Here is a 20,725-nt window from a genome sequence, read left to right as displayed (position 1 = left end):
TGTAATTAAAAGGAGTTTGACAAATAACACTGTAGGTTGGGTATTTTGTTTGATTTTTTTCCAAAATCTGTGATCTATATTGATTGAAGTTTGTTGTGAATTGTTTCAGGTTGTTGCAGATGTAGCTGCCTCTGCAGAAGAGCTGACCCATCCCTTCGTTAAAGAAGGGTTTGAGGTATACGGACGTCAAAGTAAGGGTAATAAAATAGTTGACTTAATTAAAGCTGTCGAACAACAAGAAAGTGTGCTAGGAGAATTGCAAAAAGAACTTGAGGACTTGAATGCAATGATGATTGAGAGGAAGAAGAAGCGCCAACACCAGCAGGGCAAAATGAATTTTTCTGACTTTGGTGAGGCAAGTGCTGGTCATTCGCAAACACCTTATTCGAACCACCCCACTGGCTGCATTGAATTTGGCAATTCTGGTGACAGGGGTCATGTGGAAGAAGTTAATTATCCAAATCAGGAAACACAAGAATCTGAAGAAAGCAACATGTATGTCCGACGAAGGGAGGGTCCTCGGTTGCGTGTTAAGAGTATAGCAATAAGAACTCTTTTTGCAACATTTAGTAGGAGGAAGCGCAATAAGTAGTTCATTTATATATTTGATGTTGTAATTTGGATTTGTATTGATAAATTTGGTTTTTTTTATGTTTAGACATTGTTGTCGTGATTGATTACAATTTCCTTGTTTGGCTTACTCATTGATTTATGGAATTGTGAGTGGTTTATGTTAAGTGATAGTTGGATGTTGATCATCTTAATTTTGACTGTGGTGAACAGCGAATACATATGTGGTCCAAAATTTAGTAATGTTGGTTACCACACAGATGAGAAGTGATTAATTATGTGCAAGATTTTGTTCACAGGTCAACACTTAATATATGATTGATCCACATTTAAAATGTTAGAGTGATTAAGTCCAATTTTTTGAAGCAGGTCACTACTTAATTGTTCTTGAGTCATCATATAATTTGAATACAGATAACAAAAATATCATGTTGGAGTTGTGGATGAATTATGCCACACGTATTGTTGTTGTTTAATACCTTTCATAAACGCAATATAGGTGTTAAATTTCATTAAGTATGGAGTACTTATTATCAATTATCACACGCCTACTTTGGTAAAGTTAAGTTTTCTAGAATATATGTTATCAAAGACCAGGAATTTGGAAGGTGTGCAAAATGTTTATTGTAGGTCAGCACTTAATACTTCATTGTTAACCAATTAATATTGTCAGTGTTAGGCATGTATGTTATATTCCAGTTGTAGCACAATTTTCCCACAGATTCATCATGGGCAGTAGCCTACATTAAATTTTACTCTATTTGTGTGATTGATTGTAAGTGAGTTTCATACTATAACCTTTTTCATATATCAGAAATTATGAAGGAGTGCAAAATCTTTGTCGGTGGTCAACACTTATTTGTACACAGATGATCATATACTAAGTTAAACTGACAGTGAAATGGATATCACAGTGATAAAATAAGTTTAATATCATAGTTGTAGTTGATCATTCCAACAGTGCCATGAAAATTAAAATCAACATCAAAAACACTCAAGTTAAAAATAAATAACCTAAAAATTGAATACATTAAAGACTCATGACTTAGGTGAGTGATATATTATCCAGAACAGAAGATTGAACTTTGGAACTCTCCCCAACCTCAACACATGGAATATTTGTGGATGGAGGAACCATCATCTGCAGTATGTCCTCCACATTAGCCGTGTTAGTAGGCTCCACGTTGGGATGCAAATTGGGTCCGAAATTTGTGTTGACATTTGCGTTTGGACTGGAATTTTTACTAGGCTGGGCATCAGTTTCCACATTTTGTTTCACAGCATAGTTAAGTCGCACCACAGGCATAGAAGTTTGAACTTCTTCTTCAGTGGGATGAGTGATGTCATACTTGAAAACCTACAAATGTTATAAATGGTTATATTGTGTGACTTAAAGACACGGTATGAATAAAAAAAACATATTTGTGTGAAGATTAGTTATTTACCTTGACAATGTTCCTAAGTGTGATGTTGAGGTACCCAAAAGGTCTAAATATAGCAACCTATTGAATCAAAATTCATAAAGTTTAATGAGTAATTGTACAAGAAGAGGAAAAGTAATCAAGAGACATTATTTCATAGTTCACTAACTTCTTTCAACAGTAATACAGAGCCAATATTAGGTGTCCTAATCTTCACGGAGGGCCACCGCAGAAATCTTGGGAATTTAACCTCCCCCTCTACATCTTCTAAGCCAAGACGACGAGCAGCCCAAACCTATAAAAATGTTAGACAAATCAATAAATTATAAAAATGCATAACGAAAATAAAGGTTGCTAAAACATTAATTACCTGAACAACTACAACAGATCCGGCTAAGTTAAGGCTACGAGTATTTATCTTTTCTCGTACAACCTTACATCCACGATTGAGTGCAGAGATCAAAAAACTATGCACTGACTCTGCCCAATTATATTCGCTTAAGTTGTCAACGTTGTCTAACACTTTGAAAGGCATATTGGTCACTGTCCTAGATGTCCTAGGAAAATAAAATACAATAAAACAAAGTAACAGATACAACCTACACACATTCTCTACATCATCATCACTAACCACTAGGTTCTTAATCTTCTTAATTATGTCTCGCAAGGTGATTGGTTTCTTCTCAAAAAGTGAACCTACTACCCCACTTACATCATCATCAAATTCAACACATTTACCAACCATACTAAGACCTAAGCATACACAAACATCATAAACCGATAACCCCACCAAATGCTGACCTACACGAATATATTCCCCTTGTGGAACCCATCTACACAACACTTCCCTCAACAAAGGACAATTTATTTCCAATGCGTTGTCCACCTCCAAACACCATCTAAATGGTGTTGCCTGAATCCGTTTACGGTGGGTGGCTTTTAGTACATTGTTTACTTCAACAATGTACTTGCTTTCGCACCTATGCACAATTCGCACCTATAGCACCATGAACAAAATATTATTTATTAGAAATAATTAAAAAAGTTAAATAACTTAAAGATTCTAATTATACCTGATCAACATTTTCCACCACCTTCTTCTTCTTTCCCTTATTGCCTGCTTCTGGAATACATTTGCGTTCACGTTTGCTAGACATCTTACTTAAAATTCCTAAATAAAACCAAATATAACTGAAAATTTATCACATGGACCAAAGTATATAACATCATAAACAATTATTGACTGCCATAACAAAACAGATAAAAAATTCGATTAATACTGATTGCAAAAAATGTATCACAGGTCATCACTTGGGTGCACAAAAGTCATCACCAACAAATTACAAGTCTTTAACCCCACTAATTACAAATCACATATTATTAACAAAATTTTGTCACCCCAAACACACGAATTAACTGCTATAGTATCAGTTCAAAAAAATTAAGTAAAACCACATTGTTGCAACAAATGGTGCACAGGTCATCATTTACTTGCACACAGGTCATCACACACAAAAATGTTGCTTATAAGAAAGTCAAATCAATGTTGAAGAGGGTCCAACGCAGCAAATGATCCAATGGGGCCTTTAAAGTTATTCTATCAATCTTCAAAAGACTATCAATCTTCAAAACACTATATTTCTTCATTCAGTTAAAAATCCTACTTTCCCAAAGTATGCAATTATAGCCATTATTGGAAAATCAATTGTTCATATTGTGACAGAATATATTTACATGAATAACAATTATAAAGTTAAAACCAAAAATGTCTTTTTTTTTTTCTATAAATGGTTATAAGTTCACCTTTTCTCTCTGTATCATGCACTTTTTCCATTACAGAAGTCAAATCCTAAGAATTTACAAACGTAATTAAAAAGGTAATATTGTAAATTTGAAAAGAAAATTTTAATTTGAATATGAATTTTCTAGAAAAGGTACTTAAAAGGATGATGAGTAATTACTTTTTTAATAAACAGTGCATTTCACTTTTACAAAATTTCCAGCCTACTAACATAGAATAGAGATCAGAACATGCACCCAATATTAAAAAATAAAAAAAGCATAGCTCAATGCGGAGACAGCTAGCACCAAACAACAACCACAATAAAAGGACAGCTCAACACATAAAGCTCCCACGATTCAGTGGTCCTAAGAAGTTAAAATGTAGCCACACCCCTGTGATCACATGGATTGTTTCCACAGCTAGAACTTTGTGACCACCAGATTATAAGGTAGCGACAACCTTATTGTGTCAAGGCACACCTTCCAGACAACATTCTCAATACACCATCAAATTTATTTGGTAGACATTTTCTGACCAACACATGGCATACAACACAATTTTGACTCAAACAAATTGATGCCATGAAATCGTATATACATGGCAGACTTTTAACATCAATACCTGAACCACCATCACATCATAAAACGACGACAATAAGTTGGGAAATGTTAACATTATTCTTAGAGCAGATTTTAAGCATGCGAATGATTTCATACAATGTTTCATGCCAATTGGAAGCAAATGAACTATCATATTTCACATACAAGGATTTAGCTCCTCTAGGAGCAGAGTTCACTTCAGAAGAAAAGGCAAGGAATTTTGAGCATAGATGAGAATGGTTGATATTACATGCACAAGTATAATCATGGATTTATTAAAATCAACTCCCTTAATTTTAGCATTTATGGTTGACATGTCTCACTTTTCCCTCCAGTGAATCACTTTCACTTTAGAGGAATTAAATCTACATGTAAGCCCACATCACTGCCCATGGATAGCCTAAAAAGCTAGCATGCTTTGGAATTTTTGCCTTTAAAATTTTAATTCACTGCAAAATTTTGTCTCTTATATTTATTACCTCGGACAGAACCTTGAGCATCTGATCAATGTACCAGATCTTCTCTGGGGAAAACCTGAAACATTAATAAATAAATGCTAGTCAACTAAATTATCTATATGTACGCACGAGAGTGTGTGGTGTGTGTGTGTGTGAGTGTGAAATTTAAAGAAAATCTCTAATTAGTTCTAGATTGACAAGGGGTAACAAAGATAAAGGACCAATGCAAAATGGGTCAAATGGCTTCATCTTTATTTTACCAAAAAAGAGAGTGAGAAGAAAGAACAGAAAATTCCTAAATGTAAAGACTGCAAGGCCAAAATAGGAAACATGTTCAGAACTACCAACGTGAGAAACAGTTATATCTTCTAAAAGAACTAATGCCATAAAGCATGTTCCTTTGACAAATCAAATGTCCTTTAATGAAGGAATATCATAAGCGATCCAGAAATTATTGGATACTGGAAAAAATATTGAAAAAATATCCTATATTACAGATACGCACTATCATGGTGGACAACATTGAAAAAATATTGGAGCCAGGTGACCGGATTGAGCTTCTTGTTTATAAGACAGCAACAATGCAAGACAGTGCATTTCACTTTAGGAAACAGTCGAAGCGCCTTCGAAGAGCTCTTTGGATGAAAAATTTTAAACTACTGTGAGTAAAATTTCTTTCATACGTTACACACAGGAAAATACATTTTGGAAAGTATACATTTTGTATCTAGGATTCAACAAATTCTTTGGATTTAAAGTCATGGGGCTGGGTTTTTTGACATAGGGAAACTTCTAAATTTTGTGCTACACACAACACATATATTGATATTCGATAACAACCAAACATTCAAAAATCACACACACAGTTTGATCCCAGAGAAAACGAAAAAGTTCAAATCAAATCAAGAAGCCATATCAGACAGATATTCCAGATTCTAATACTCCTCATCTCCGTCACCATCTTCTCCATCGCCACATCCATCAAGTTATCATCTAAAAATTATATTCATGCACTTCAACAACCCCTAAGACAACAAATACAAATAAAATTGGCATACCTACAATCTGCTACAAAGCCGGTCCTTCGTCGAACTGCGGCCTTTCAAAACAGTGGTTGACTAATGGAGGATATGCTTCGTCAGAACTCCCTTTCACTCCAAAAACCGCTGTACTTGATGGTGACAATACAACCTACAAATGCGACCACAAAAGGGGATCAAATGAAAACTGATACCAGTGAGTACGGGGGAGAAAGGAAAGAATGTTGAAATCTAAGACCAAACAACCATTCGCCACCTACACTGAACACCTTGCCGGCGGGAACCAAAAAGGCGACTATGCGGAGAGAAGAGGATCTTCCACTGAGTGCGCCGGAGAAACACCAAACAAAAACGGTTCAACTCCTCCACAGCAAACGCCCTCCCTGTCCGCAAACCCTAACCCTTTCAAGGTTTAGCTACAACAGAGATTCCGCATACCCACACTGTGCTATCTTATGCTATCTTCCTACGCCAGACGAACCACTCCAAAATCCGTTCGCGTGGCCGGTGACAACACAACCTACAACTGCCACCACAAAAGGGAAAGTCAGTACTCATACCAGTGAGCGCGGGGAGAACGAAAGAATGTTCAAAATTTTTACCAATAAACCCTTCGCAATCTACAATGCAGACCCTGCCAGTGAGAAGACAGTTGTTGTGCGGCGCAGTGCGGAGACGCTGTGGAGACGGTGCGGAGACGGAGTGCGCGGGAGAAGGAGCAAATACAAACGGTCAACCCATTCTCTCAAAATTGCTTCTGATCCGAATATTGACGCCCAAGCCCACTCTCGAAAAACTGCTTCTGACCCGAAATCTCGTTTTTGCTCCCACTCTCCACACGAAACCCTAATTTCCTACCCTTTCAATTAAAACGCGCCCAAACCCACTACTGACCCGATTCTGACCCGCCCAACCCATTATCCGCTACAGCCCACGTCTGGAGAGAATGGGTTCACAAAAATTAATTTTAATTTAAAAAATTATTTCCACATGTGCATGTCACGTCAGGGGGTCACTAAAGGGGTCAAAAAAGGGGGTCACCGTATCATTTTCCAAAAATTAATGTTGTTGGACTAAAAGGATTATACTCATTTAGTTTTTAAAATTTAGGAACTAATATATATCAGTTTAGTTTGAGACATAAACAAATTCTAATTTCACATCTAAATTTAAATACCAAAACATATTTAAGCTTTAGAATAAAAAGTGAGATTTGGGTATTAGAAAAAGTGAATTGGACAAATAGGTTGGTGAGCCCATGATGAGGTTGGGCCATTATATAAAAGGTAAATTGGACAAAAAGAATCTAACCTATGTCTTTTTTGTATTGTTGTAGTGTAGTGTGTAAGTGAAGAGGGTTGATATATACAAGTGAGTAGAAGAAGAGTCCAAATTCTCTACTAATTTTTTTTGGTGTTGTCTCCTGCTGAGCATTAAAAATACATTGTGTTGACATTTTAAATATCATTGTAATATATTTTAAAACATCAAAATTAGTGATAATTAGTGTATTATAGAGACACAATAGAAAAACACCACACAAAAATCTAACAGAGAATTCAAATTCGTAAAAGAAGAATGAGGGTTTGTTTGTGGAAAATTTGGCAGAGTGAATGCACATTTATAGAATGGTGGGAATTGGATGCCAACCATGATGTCGGTAGGTAAGGCTTTTAAGGTTGGTGTGTTGGTTAAAAGTTGTGTTGTGAGATAGTGAATGTTTTATTTGTTTATGTTAGAATTTGAAGATGGCGCTAAGTGCGCTACAATTTTACACCCACAAACTCACACTACTTATCTTTCTTTGCTTGCAATTGCTTTGGTTGGGCCCAAATATTCACGGATCACTTTTCTTCTCCATTTTTGTACATGTTGCTACCTCTCTTCTTTAAAACCTTTCACCAATAATTCATCATTTCCCACCACCTTTGTCAACATCTTTTCCTTATTAAGGAAATGCATTTTCAATCAAAAACTTTCTTGTTTTTCCTTTTAAATTAACACATCATGCTTCGTTTTTTTAATCTAACAATGTATGCTTCAAGTTTTACTCATTCATTCCAATAAACATTGCACACGCTTTGTTTGATACTATAAAGGCAAATACCCATCTTAATTATGTGTATTCATTTTCATAGGTGTTTTTACCATCATCATCATCAATTGGATTCCTTTGTGTTGAATTCTTCAACAAGATGAGATTTTTAATCTCTTGATGTATAAGTGAAGTTGTAATCGTAACATTAAATGGTGGTGTACCTACCAATAATGTTTTAATATTTAAGAAAATAAATAAATTATAGTATAACGAGTAAGAAAATAAATAGGTGTCTAAAGAATGAGAGTTGAAGCAAATCTCACTATGATGAATAAGGCTATAAGTCTTATCATCATATGAATTGGTAACTATAATATAGATAACTTCTGAATTTAAAGGAATTATTTTTTTAGTTACTTGTATTTTTATTTTATATTAATTTATATCATTTTTTTATCAGCAATAAAGAATTAATATATTAGTGGAATAAAAAAATTTCCATTCAAAAGGTATGCATACATAATAATATTATCCCTAGGTACAATAATATGAATAAAGTTCAATTTAAAATATAAATTTGAATAAACTTAATCTTATTAAAAATATTTAATAAAAATATCTTTATAACATTCATATAAGAGTTAAATTTGGTCTTAGTTTGGAAAGAAACACACAATTATTCAATTAAAAAAAAGACTAAATTAAATTAAAATAACAAATACATGAATCAAATTGAGATTCTGACAATGATATGTGTAACACTAACATGACATGTGATAAAAAAAAATTTAAAAAGAAAATATTAAAAATTAAAAGAAAAAAGTTTTCTTAAGAGAATTAAAAAGTATATAAAAAATTGCAAACTAACACATGACGCATATTTAATTGTGATAATACATTACAAGACCTAATTATTATACATCTTTCAAAAATAAGAATCCAATCAAGACAAATCAAAATATGGATACTTACTTAATATTTTCTAAACAGACGGAGTAATTTAACAAAAATAAAATCAAAATATAATTTCTCCATGACTCAAGTAGGATTATCCATATTAAACTCATCATTTAAAGTCTAAGTTAGTTTAGGTTAAGTGGATTCAATTATAAATTAAATCCAATCCATTTAATTGAGTTGGATTACACTCTTAATTGTTTGATTTAAAGATTAGGCAAAAATTAAAATGTACTTTTAAGTCAAAACTAATTATTATTTGTTAATATATATTTATACAAATTTTAAAGAAAAGTAAAAATAAATAGTAATATTAGGCCAAATAATTTTAATGCTTTTCAAATCAGTTTTTTCAAGTTCTAGTCGTCGTCTTTGTCCTTCAAAGGTTGACCCATCTGACCCAATTATTTTTAATTCAATAATAATAATAATAATAATTATTATTATTATTATTATGATGGGACATGATCTAATAATCTGGTCATTCCAAAGGTTATAATTTGAAAGCTTTTAGTTCAGTAGCTAATTTGGTTTTGACTTTAAACGATTATGGTGTTGTCGGTAATCTTTAATTATATTTATTTTGGTGTGTTTTTGGCTGAAAACTAATGTAGTATTCTTATTTAAAGCAGAAAATGAAACTTCAATCTAATCAACAACAAAAGCTATGTATAATGGGTGGACAAATCTGTTGAATAGATTTAAAACCTAACACAGAAAGACAGTATCTAAATAATCTGTTGAATAGATTTAAAACCTAACATAGCAATATAGATATAAAAATCATTAACATAGGGCTTAACTATGTTAGGTGATGAGACCACAAAACCTTTTTAATAATTTCTGATTTGCCAAATAAATGTGGGCCAAAAAATAAGAGGTAATGTTACAGTGCTACAATGCACATGCCATTTTTTTTTTTTTAAATAATTTTGTAACATGTAATGTGCTACACCGAATTTTGTTTTTTGTTTATCCCACTTCGTGAATTCTAATTTGTCTTTCTGTCCCTCTCTGCATAGACTGATAGGACTTTCATATAACTAACTGTCCACAATAAAAAATAATTTTCTTTTTCCCAAAAGATCACTCCCACTTCATTAAATAGAAGAGACTTAATGTATATTAGTTTACAATAGTGTTACTTTATTGCTTATCAACATTCTAGTCAGACCATACATTTTAGGTTGTCTAAGGATAAGCAGTTGAAGACCGTCCGCTACAGGCGAACAATCCTTAAGGTTGTTGATGTTGTAATCTCTCTGGAGTGATTTAAGGGAGTCTCTGCCGTTCATTCCAATTGAATTTTGTTGGCATAAAAGGGGAACCTCCGCCAGGACGCACGACCCTCCAGTCGAGCGACCGCACCAAAACTGAATCAGTAAGTTAAAAGTAAATTAAAATAATACTAGTCAATAATCAAGTTTGAAAAGCAATTGAGTCATGATTAAGAAAATCCTAATCACGGGCCCATGTCAAAAACTATAAATAGGAGCTCAAGGTAAGTTGGTGAAGACTTTCACTTCACATTTATTATATTATTAATTGCACTTATCCGAACGAACTTGAACTGACTTAAGCACTTATAGACAGGTATCTCGATCGTCTGGACAATCGAACGGGTGGAAGCGAGAAGAAATCGGATGAGAGAAAGGAGGAGAGATCAAACGGTGGAAATTTTTACAAAGACATCATAAAGACAAATTGAGTATTTGAAATAGGTGTTTGGTCCCTATACTCGAAACAAGTGTAATGTTGGATTTTCGAAATGCTACATTATGCTAAACTTAGTTTTTGATTTTAAAAAAGTTTGAGGTAGGAGTCAAAATCAAACGTAAGGACTTGTTTGTCGTGGTTATCTGAGTAAATCTTTGGAATCTAAACTTATTTTTCTTTACAAATATGTACTTTGATTTAGGACAAGGCATGCATTAGATTCCTTCACTCTACAACTCTCTTTTAGCATACGACAGGTTCAATGCTCATGCCTACTACTTCACAAGATATCATTTTATCTCTTTTTCACTTTTATCTTTGCATTCATTTTTTAATTTTACATTTTTATTGAATTTTGCATCTTCCTTTGTTCTTCTATCATCTCTTTCTATTCTTCGTCCACCCAACACTAAACTCTATTAATAAAACATCAAAAGTTAACCCTAAACATATACATTTGATTTAATTATTAAATTTAATGAAATAACACGTGAGTTTTTTTTATTTAACCTTAAACGGGTCCAACAGTAAGAGTATGTTCCAAGAAAAGATGTAGCAACAATGGGTAACAAGGGCCTTGTTCCTTTGGGTAGGAATGAAACGGTCTCTTCAATGTTTCTTTCCCATGAAAAATAACTCACTTCTCCATCATATCTATGATCCTATAGGAAGTTTTCAACATGTTCAGATTTGGGAACGAAATTGTTTTCTAATTTGTTTCTAGTATGACAAGATATAAACACCAATGAGACCTGAACTCAACTTACATACATAAAAGAAGAACAATAATATTTTGACAATTAACATGAGGTGATATCTTCTAAGTGATTTTGAAATATAGAAAAATGAGAAAATAGAAAAATAGAAAGTCACTTAGAACATGACACCTCAGATTGTAAGAGAAAATTATCAAAATTTAGTCGTTAAAAAATCATTTTTCATACAAAAAGTTACATCACTTCTAATCCAAAATATTAAGACAATGGATTTATAGGTTTTCATCTTTATAGATTTTCTTATTTTTACTTAATATGATACTTAGATTCATTTTTAAATTTTCGAACGTGTTTTTCCATTTGAATGATGGGAGAAAAAGGGAGTTACGAAGCAAAATATGCACCAATAGATTGTACATGCTTTCTCCAATCCTAAACGTACGAGGGCATCTATACTATGATTAATCTCCATTGTTATTTGAATTCTGGTACCCTGTCCCTGTTATAGCCTCTTCCAACTTCCACATGGGAATATTAACACGTCCCTACCATTTTCTCCATTCCCAATTCAAAAGACTAATCTTCATCCTTCAAAAAATCGTTCTAAGAAAAAAAAATGTATGAACATGCAAAAGGTTATGCAACTAGGTTTTTGGTTTTTGGTCAAAAACAACTTCTCACTTTTATATTAACACATTTTGATTCTCTTCCACGAGCCCTTTCCGCCAAGGATGACATTTTACTACAAATCGTTTTTCATCAAATCCAATGATGATATACTTTGTTTCCTTTAATTAACTACCATCTTTTTTAACGTTCAAATTTACTATAATCACGGGTATTTTCCCCGCACCGTCATGCCAATCACCACCCTTTGTTATACAGAACATATCCAAACCCAAAACTGTGTTAGATTCTTGCACTGGATTCTGTTTAATCCTTTTCTTTCTATAAGCACGTTCTTAAGTTATCGATCTTTAAGATTAAGGACTTCGAGAAATTTTAAGCTTTCGGTTGGGTTCCTTGGATAGGTTCGTAGATCATAGACTCCAACGGTGCAATCAAAGGTAATTCTAAATATAAACAATGATTTTCAACGTTGACTCATTATCATGTGCGAAAAGCGAGTTTCTTGTTATGGTCATCGTGATCTACTTCAAATGAAGACTTTGGCTAATTTTATAATTGCTTTTCAAACCTATGAAAAAAAGAACATGTATGATCTCCTACTTGATCGATTCTTCTGGTATATATAGAGAATAATCATGTTAAAGTTATATACTTTATTCTTATATTATTAGGTAACATCAATTAACCATAAAAAAAGTTTTCTCTTTATCTGAACACTCTTTTCTTTCATTGTTGGATTAATATGCCAGTTTCAGTACACAACAATGTCAAAGGCATCTTCTTCTTTAGAACAAAGGGCCTCCAAAGGTTCCACCTTCTAATGTTATAGATAACCTTTTGACAGAAAGCCCATGAAAGAAACACAGTTTTCCAAACATTGTTTTTTTTTCTCTTTTTGATATAAATTTAATTTAGTCACACTTGCATCGTAAATAATAAAAGAGTTAAATATGTTTTTGGTGTAAAATTAATTAAAGGTCTTTAAGATTTATAATTCTCACACGATCAAACATAATAGAGCACTAATCTTGATCCATGGGAGATCCTGTGAATATGCATTCTTCAAATTTGTAATCTTGTGTGCTCTTCAATCACCGTTTCCCAATCTATTTCTTTGTTTTTCTTTCTCTTCTCACACGTTCTTGATGGATTACTGTGAAAAGAACCTTATGACCCGAGACAGAACCTCAATCCCTTTATAAACCAACGTTCATCAAGTTGGTTTTTATTTTATTTTTATTTTTATTTTATTTTATTATCACTTCCCATAATAATAACCAATAAGTCTTTAGATTTTATTAAATCACAATTGGGCCCATCATAATATTTCAGATGAGTCACTAATAGAATTAATTCGTCAATTAATTCTAACATTTGATCCCTTAATTTTCAGTGAATTTTGGAATTAGTCCATTTTGAAACTTTGGACCAATTTAGGCCTTCATCTTTCGAAATAAGTGAATTTAGTCATTTTAATCAAATTTTGTTAGGTATATTTGATGTTTCGTACGCATTTCATAAATATATTTGAGTTGTTTATAATGTTTGAGACATTTTTGCTTTAATGTTAAGTCAAATACTATCATAAAACACGCTTAAAATGTCAAATAAACTTAACAAAATTTGATTAAAATGATTAAATCTATGTATTTTGAAAGATGAATAACTAAATTGGTCTAAAGTTTTGAAATTGACTAATTCCAAAATTTACTGAAAGTTAAGGGACTAAAAACATATTTAACCCATAATATAATATTGTCATCCATTCTTATACTAACATGCATTTTAAGACTCTTAAATTTTTAGCAATAGTTGTTTATAACGTTTATCTAATTAATTGATAAAATATAAAAATGTTTATAAAGGTGGAACTATTTTATTTAATTATTCAACATGTATAGTATAAATTAAAAATAGGTTTTGTTAGGTACTATTAAATTTGGAAATTAATATAATATAACGAGAAGGACAAGTATTATACATAGACAATTCTTGATACTAAAGCTGTTTACACGTCCTTTATGCATCATCAGAATTCTTTAAGCTTTCACATCTAGTCTTAGCTTTTCTTTGCTTTTTTACTTTTCATAAAAGAAAAATTGTTCATGAATAACTATTCTGACTGTTATATATTCCATTTAACTAACTTTCTAGTAGTTTGCTTTCAGAATCATTTCTGTCCTATCAAAAAGCATTTTTTTTTTTCCGTTGGGTATCGACTTTTTAAGGGCGCTATTAGTAAATTATGCGTTGTGAAATTGCTTTTGATGTTCTGTGAAACGTCAAGTACGAAAGATCTAAATTTTCTCTTGTTATTGAATATACAAATATCAGGAGAGTCCCCAGATATTATAACAAAGCAAATGGTTTGAAATACAGCGATTTGTTCATAACCATTTGAAGATATGTACATAATAAATTTTACAATCATCTCCCTCATACTATGTTCGTGTAAGAAGAAAGAAAACACCTAATCCAAAACTCAGCATTTAATTTTGATTCTAAGCACACATTTCTTTATTATTAAATGGAATATATATATATATTGATGAGTTTATATATATTTCATATATATGGGTTATGGTTATAGTAATCGAAAGATTGTGATTCTATATGATTATATGATATTAGTCTTACACATATAAAACTTTTGACACCACTTTTACACCAAAATCTTAAGACAATAGTGTTATAGGTCTTTATTTTTATATAATGTTTAACTTTGTCTATTATTCAATGTGGGACTTTTGGCTCACACTTAGACTATTCTCAATATATATATATATATATATATATATATATATATATATATATATATATATATATATATATATATTAATTGAAATAACCACTAAATCTATCAGGTCTATTCTTGAATATATAGATAATCTCACTTTACAAGTCAGTTTTGTAAGATTCTGTTAGATTTAAAGTTCACGTCTTAATATGATATAAAAAATTATGAGTTAGAGTGTATTCTAGTAAAAATTATTGTTTGTTGAATTAGTTGTCCCACCTATTATCAAATCATTATCGGATCATATCCATTAATGTTTAATTTCACGCTCGATATGTGTATATATCAATGTGAGGAAAAATATATTAAAAGTCTTGTATTAATTAATGATAAAATTAATTTACAATATATAATAAATTAATACAAATCTATTTTATAAATTTGTTTCCTGATATGAAATTAGATTTACAATCCATTTCTCGTAAACACGGACAAAGATAAGCCTGATTACGTTTATTAGAGTTTGTGTGGATCGTGAAAAAGTAAATATGCCATAATTATAGTTCGCAGAAGATAGAATAAAAGAGATTATATATATAAACTGACCAAATGTAGTTGATGATGAGTTGTAAAGGCAAGGGAAGGCAACCTGTAATCGTAGCAGCATGGTGGAAAGCACCGCAGTTTTGATTACACACTAATATTCTAGTGTATTCAAAAAAGCATTAGATTATTATATACACATGCAGTGCAGTGATTAAAATTAGTGATATCTAGATTGTGTTTAGTATTTAGTCGCATTGAATGATGTGTTGAAAATGTTGTTTTCCTATGGTGTCTGTCTAGCAGAAGAAGCAGTGAATTAAAGGGTTCTTTATGTTGAATCTGCTGTCCCAACTAATAATAACTGACAGAAACAGGCTTTTTAATTTTTTTGTTACAAAGTCAACTTAAATGTTTTTTTTTTCTGACACGAAAGTCTGTAGAATTAGGTATATGAATGAAGTGAAAAGAGGTTGAAATACGGAAGTGAAGTGAGAGTGTGAATTTGTTAAGTGCAGTGAGGAGTGAGTAATGGCGGAAAAAGGAAGGTTAGTGGAGTGATTGGGGACAAAGGCTGCATACCTATCTCTCTCATTGGTGAAATCAACGGTTCAAACAGTCTTTTCTGTAAATTCAAAACTACTTTCACCATTTTCATGTCAATTAATCCAACAACATTCCCGCCCAAAACAGAAAAAATATCCACTTACACTTTTATTTTGTATGGTAAATGTTAATTTTTTTTACTTTCAAGCTACTAAATACGTATATAATTCTTTTAACTTTCATGTCTCAACATTTTGGATTATTATTTTAACTTTTGTATGATAATTGACTGCATAGCATATATTTTAGCATTAGATATTTACTTTTTATTGATTGTTGTACTTGCTTAAATATAAGCACATTTGTTTTAGGTTCAACGGGACCTATTTTGCAAGGGTGTTCATACTATACTTTGGTTTGATTGTTTTGTGTTTTGGATGTAAGACACCGAATGTCTACTTAAATAATTTTGTCCTATTTTGCAGATCTTTGTTTTGGTAGTTCAATTGGTATTTTTATTACTCATTCGGTTATCCTAGCAATTGAAGTACTTGTTAAAAAGACTTTGATGTTATTCATTAATGTTGTAATAAATGGGAGAGAAAAGTTCCAGCAATCATAACTTTGACTTCTATTTATAATTTTCTGCATTAGCCAATAATTAGTTTTGGTCTAATCATGACCCAATGATATTTTAAACTTGATTTACAATAGTTATGATGAGGTTTTTATCTACTCCTATCGTGGTTCGGCATGAGTCCTATGTGGCGCGGCACGACTGACAAAAGGTCGTTCGATGTTACATATGTTTTCATAATATCTAGAGTGATCTTCACACAACCGATCGACGACCGTTTGATATTGCATATATTTTCATATATCGAACATTGCAACTTGACTTATGGGGAACCTAAGTTACCATAGGAGCCTTATACAATATATTCCCCATACATTACATTTTATATGTTATCCAAATTGAAAAGTAAGATTGATTTTATTAAAGTGTCAAAGTATCAAAATAAATCAAACCAAATTGATTTTTTTATATTTCTCCCAAATTCACTTTGTAGATTTAATTTTTTTTTTCATTTTATATAATCTTAGATTTTTCTTTTTAATTTATCCGCTAGAAACACATGTAAAATTTAATAACTAATTGATTCATGATCAAACCTGAAAATATAATAAGCGGTATAGCACAACAAAAGAATTACACTTGACAACTATATTACAAATCTTATATAGTCATGCATCGTAAAAGTATTATAAAGATACAATTGAGGGTTGTGATATTTTATGAATATAAGAAAAAAAAAATATACTACAAATAGAATGTGTAGTTTGATTTGATTTGAGATTCAATAGTGGAAAATGGATTTAAATTGTTTGTGATATAGATTGACTTTGCTTGGTTTAACGTTACTATATTGTATATTGTACTTAAAAGAAAAGAAAAGAAAAATGTCTAAAGATAAATCTCTTTGCTTTTCGTGTTTAGTGGAATATTATTTTTCTTTTATATGCATATATGTACGAATCATTTGCTAGGTTTATGAGGTATATGCTTGTTTGAAACCAAAGAAAGACTTATCTATTGCAAGATTGGTTCATGAAATATCTAGATGTTAGGACCTTTTTAGCAAAAGGTTATTATGAATTAATGACTCTTTGATTTTCCGTGTTTATTATTTCCACTACAAAAATATTACTGTATGTTATTTTAGTTTAGTACACTTAACGCAATGTAAAATAATAATGAGAAAACTTAAAAAATGTAAAATTATTTTCAAACGATCTAATTGTTAATAGAGTTTACTCAACCAGTCTCATCAAATAAGTTCATGCCAAACATTATTATCATTATTTGAAAAATTTATTAAAAAGTAAAAAATTAAAAGAAAAGAAAAGATAAAGATCAAATCTAACTCAGGATAAAATTACATATCACGCATAAAAGAACAAATTCTATTATGAAAACAATTAATAATAAAAACATGGATGAATAATAATAAATTTTTTATTTTCTTCGCAAAAATCATTACATATTTTAAACTTAATATATTAGATAAAAGACAAATTTCTCGATATATTAAAAAAATTATCATTAGTCAACAATTTCACATTAAAAAAAAAATTTAGAAATCCTTATTTAAGAGTATTTAGTATTAATTCTCTTTACCTTACTCCTATGAGATTTTGTTATAGTCATCATTGTTTTTGGTATCTTTTCTCTCATCAATTTAAGTCAACTAATTATTTTTAGCTTTATTTAATATATAAATATTTGTGTTAGTATTTGATTAAGATTTATTTATATGATCGATAGTAGTAGAGTGTGTTTAATGTTCAACACTAATAGAGTGATTTAGCTAACTTTAAGGTGATATTAACTATTTTTAATGTTTCAAATAAGTAAAAAAATTTATGTTAATTTATGTCACTATAACATAGGCTTAGTCAATTTTAATTAAAATAAATATTATAAATAAAAATATTAGCATAAACTTAGTTGACATTTAAAATCTATTCGTACATCGTATGTCCAAATTTATGACCATTCAAATCTAAATATCATGTTCAAAACACAAAGATTACATAAATAAATAAATAAATAAATCAATTCTTACATCATCTCCAATTAGGATCTCAACCATTTTAAAAGTAACAATATTTCTTAAGTTTCCACATGGAAAATCAAATTAATAATAATTCTTTCACTTATTAATTGTTTGTTTACCAAATAATAGAAAAAGTTAGAAACACACTAAAAACTCCTAGAAACTTAGTAAAACAAATAAACAAAAACAGCTAACAAAAATTTGAATAATCAAGGAAATAATTTCTTAGCTCATAAATAAACGTATTGTGATCTAATTTGTAATCGGTTGGAAGTACTTCATTTCTATAATTTGTAAAAAAAAAAAAATCAAGAATATTACGATAAACAATTTTAAAAATGTACAACAGTGGTAAAGAAAAAAATAAAGGGAGAAGGTTGTAAAAAAATTGAAAAAAAAATTAAGAAAAGGTTAATAATAAACAAAATATTAATAACAAATTAATTAATTTTACATTTTATTTACTTTAATTTCCATTATTATTATTATTATTTTACTTTCTTGTTTTACTGTCCAAACAAAAATGAGGATAAAGGTAGAGACATGGAGTGACAAAGAAGATCCCTCTTTGACCAATGCATTGTTTCAAATAATATAAAAAAATTGGATGGAGCTGATAGTGGAAGTGGGTGCATTTTATTTTATTCTTTACAGTAATAATTTTATATGAATTAAATAGAACATAAAGAAATAAAAGGAAGATATATAAAAATATCAAATTTGTACTATTTTTCTTGAGTTGAGAGAGAAAAAAAAAAAGAAAACAAAACATTTCTACAGGACCCATCAAGAAATTCATACAGATAACAGAAGGTTATACATTAATGGTGTAAAATAATTATAAACTATCATCCAATTTTAATATAATGTATAATTAATTTGTAAAATTTTATAATAATTATTATTTTAAAAGTAATACCAGTAATAATTTATGGTTGGATAAACTAGCATAACATATTCGAATTCCTTCTATATTTAAACTAAAAGGGAAGGAAGTTAACTTTTTTTCTGAATTTTCTTAAACAAATAATAAATGTTTTAAAATAGTAATAAGAATACTCCTTTGTCAAAAAATAAATTATGGAGTCAAAAATTAAGAAAAACTGAAGAAAATTCTTCTACTTATCTCCTTTTTATTATTTATATATATATATATATATATATATATATATATATTAAAATGAATAGATATATTTATTTTAATTCAACGACTTAATCTTTTTACGTGTTAAAATCTCAAACTAATCTTTAACACATCGTTTAACACATAAAAATTAGTTAGACGTTAAGACGTCGTTTAACACATAAAAAAAAATTTACACAAATTTACGTAATTGGTATGAATTACGATATTTATTATTTTTAAAGTTTGAGTATCAAAATTTGAACAGAAAAAAATTCAAAATTTACGTCCAAATTTAAAGGCTAAAATGATGTTTAACCATCGTATATTTGTCATCTATTTTTTATCCTTCTCGTTTCTTTGGTTTCAATCACAATAAAAACAAAACATAATCAGTGTACCATGACATGAAAAAAGGGCATTATAATGTACTCCTTTCGTTAATGTTAGGTGAATTATGTTGATGTTGTTGTTGCTGTTCTCTTCAACTTCTGTTTTGTTCAGTTATTATTATGTGTAGGACAGGGTGCAAGAGCACAAGCTGTTAAACAATCATACATGTTTTCTGTTAAATGATACAAATCAGTTTCATAATCACACAGCTCAGTGAGAAGACTTCTGAATTTTCATCAACCCTCTATCTCTGGATCATATACATTGTACTTAACGACATATATTTCATTTCAACATTTAATCTAATAATTACCTCTAATTTCTGTGCCATATTTCTTGTAAAAGGAAAAAAGGTTGGTAGTTTATTACATACTCTCCAACCATTCTTCAAATTTTTTTATTGATTTTCATCTGATATAGTATATTTAAAAGTATATGCAATAATTATATTTTAAGTCACTAGAGATATATCTATTTGTTGAGAATCTAATTATGAGTATAAGTCCTACATTGAGTAAAAATGAGAAAATTGAACATCATATAAGGATCAAAACCTATACACCCATTGTCTTGAAGTTTTTGGTTGAGAATGGTGTTAATTTCTTATGTGTGGATTGAATTCATGTTCATTGGTGTTAAATTTCTCTGATGATCCTCTCTCAAAAGATTCAATATTATTTAAGAAATCGTGAAAAGAAAGGGAGGTTATTTGTTTGGAACTTATTTACTAAAGTTTTTAGAGTTGTTGAATTAAAGAGGTCAATTGCTTAAAGTATGAAAAGTAAAAACATGTGATATGCATGTTTGATATCCATTCAATAGGAAATCCCAATAAAG

At 30.3% G+C, this 20,725-nt stretch overlaps 1 protein-coding gene across 3 annotated transcripts; it reads right to left on the bottom strand.

The window, feature by feature from the left end:
- Positions 1-1,425: 1,425 nt before the first annotated feature.
- On the bottom strand, positions 1,426-6,843 carry LOC114185775 (uncharacterized). 3 transcript variants are annotated; one of them, XM_028073684.2, is made up of 9 exons: positions 6,474-6,843; positions 6,132-6,397; positions 5,894-6,022; positions 4,853-4,907; positions 3,065-3,162; positions 2,362-2,988; positions 2,161-2,286; positions 2,016-2,072; positions 1,426-1,927 (listed from the first exon to the last, which is right to left on the bottom strand). In XM_028073684.2, the coding sequence occupies exons 5-9, from the start codon at positions 3,146-3,148 to the stop codon at positions 1,616-1,618; spliced, it is 1,206 nt and encodes a 401-aa protein (XP_027929485.2). In that variant the 5' UTR covers positions 3,149-3,162; positions 4,853-4,907; positions 5,894-6,022; positions 6,132-6,397; positions 6,474-6,843; the 3' UTR covers positions 1,426-1,615. The 3 variants fall into 3 exon arrangements, with proteins under 3 accessions (XP_027929485.2, XP_027929484.2, XP_085529675.1); XM_028073683.2 differs by having other exon boundaries at positions 5,890-6,022; positions 6,474-6,842; XM_085673549.1 differs by lacking the exons at positions 4,853-4,907; positions 5,894-6,022; positions 6,132-6,397; positions 6,474-6,843 and having other exon boundaries at positions 3,065-3,657.
- Between the last annotated feature and the right edge of the window lie 13,882 nt (positions 6,844-20,725).

The sequence above is a fragment of the Vigna unguiculata genome, chromosome 5, assembly GCF_037176805.1.
Source record: "Vigna unguiculata cultivar grain cowpea cultivar isolate G323 ecotype 2 chromosome 5, ASM3717680v1, whole genome shotgun sequence".
In the NCBI taxonomy this organism is placed as follows: Eukaryota; Viridiplantae; Streptophyta; class Magnoliopsida; order Fabales; family Fabaceae; genus Vigna; species Vigna unguiculata.
Note: the sequence above shows the minus strand (reverse complement) of the source record. Positions and strands in the feature narration are given on the sequence as shown.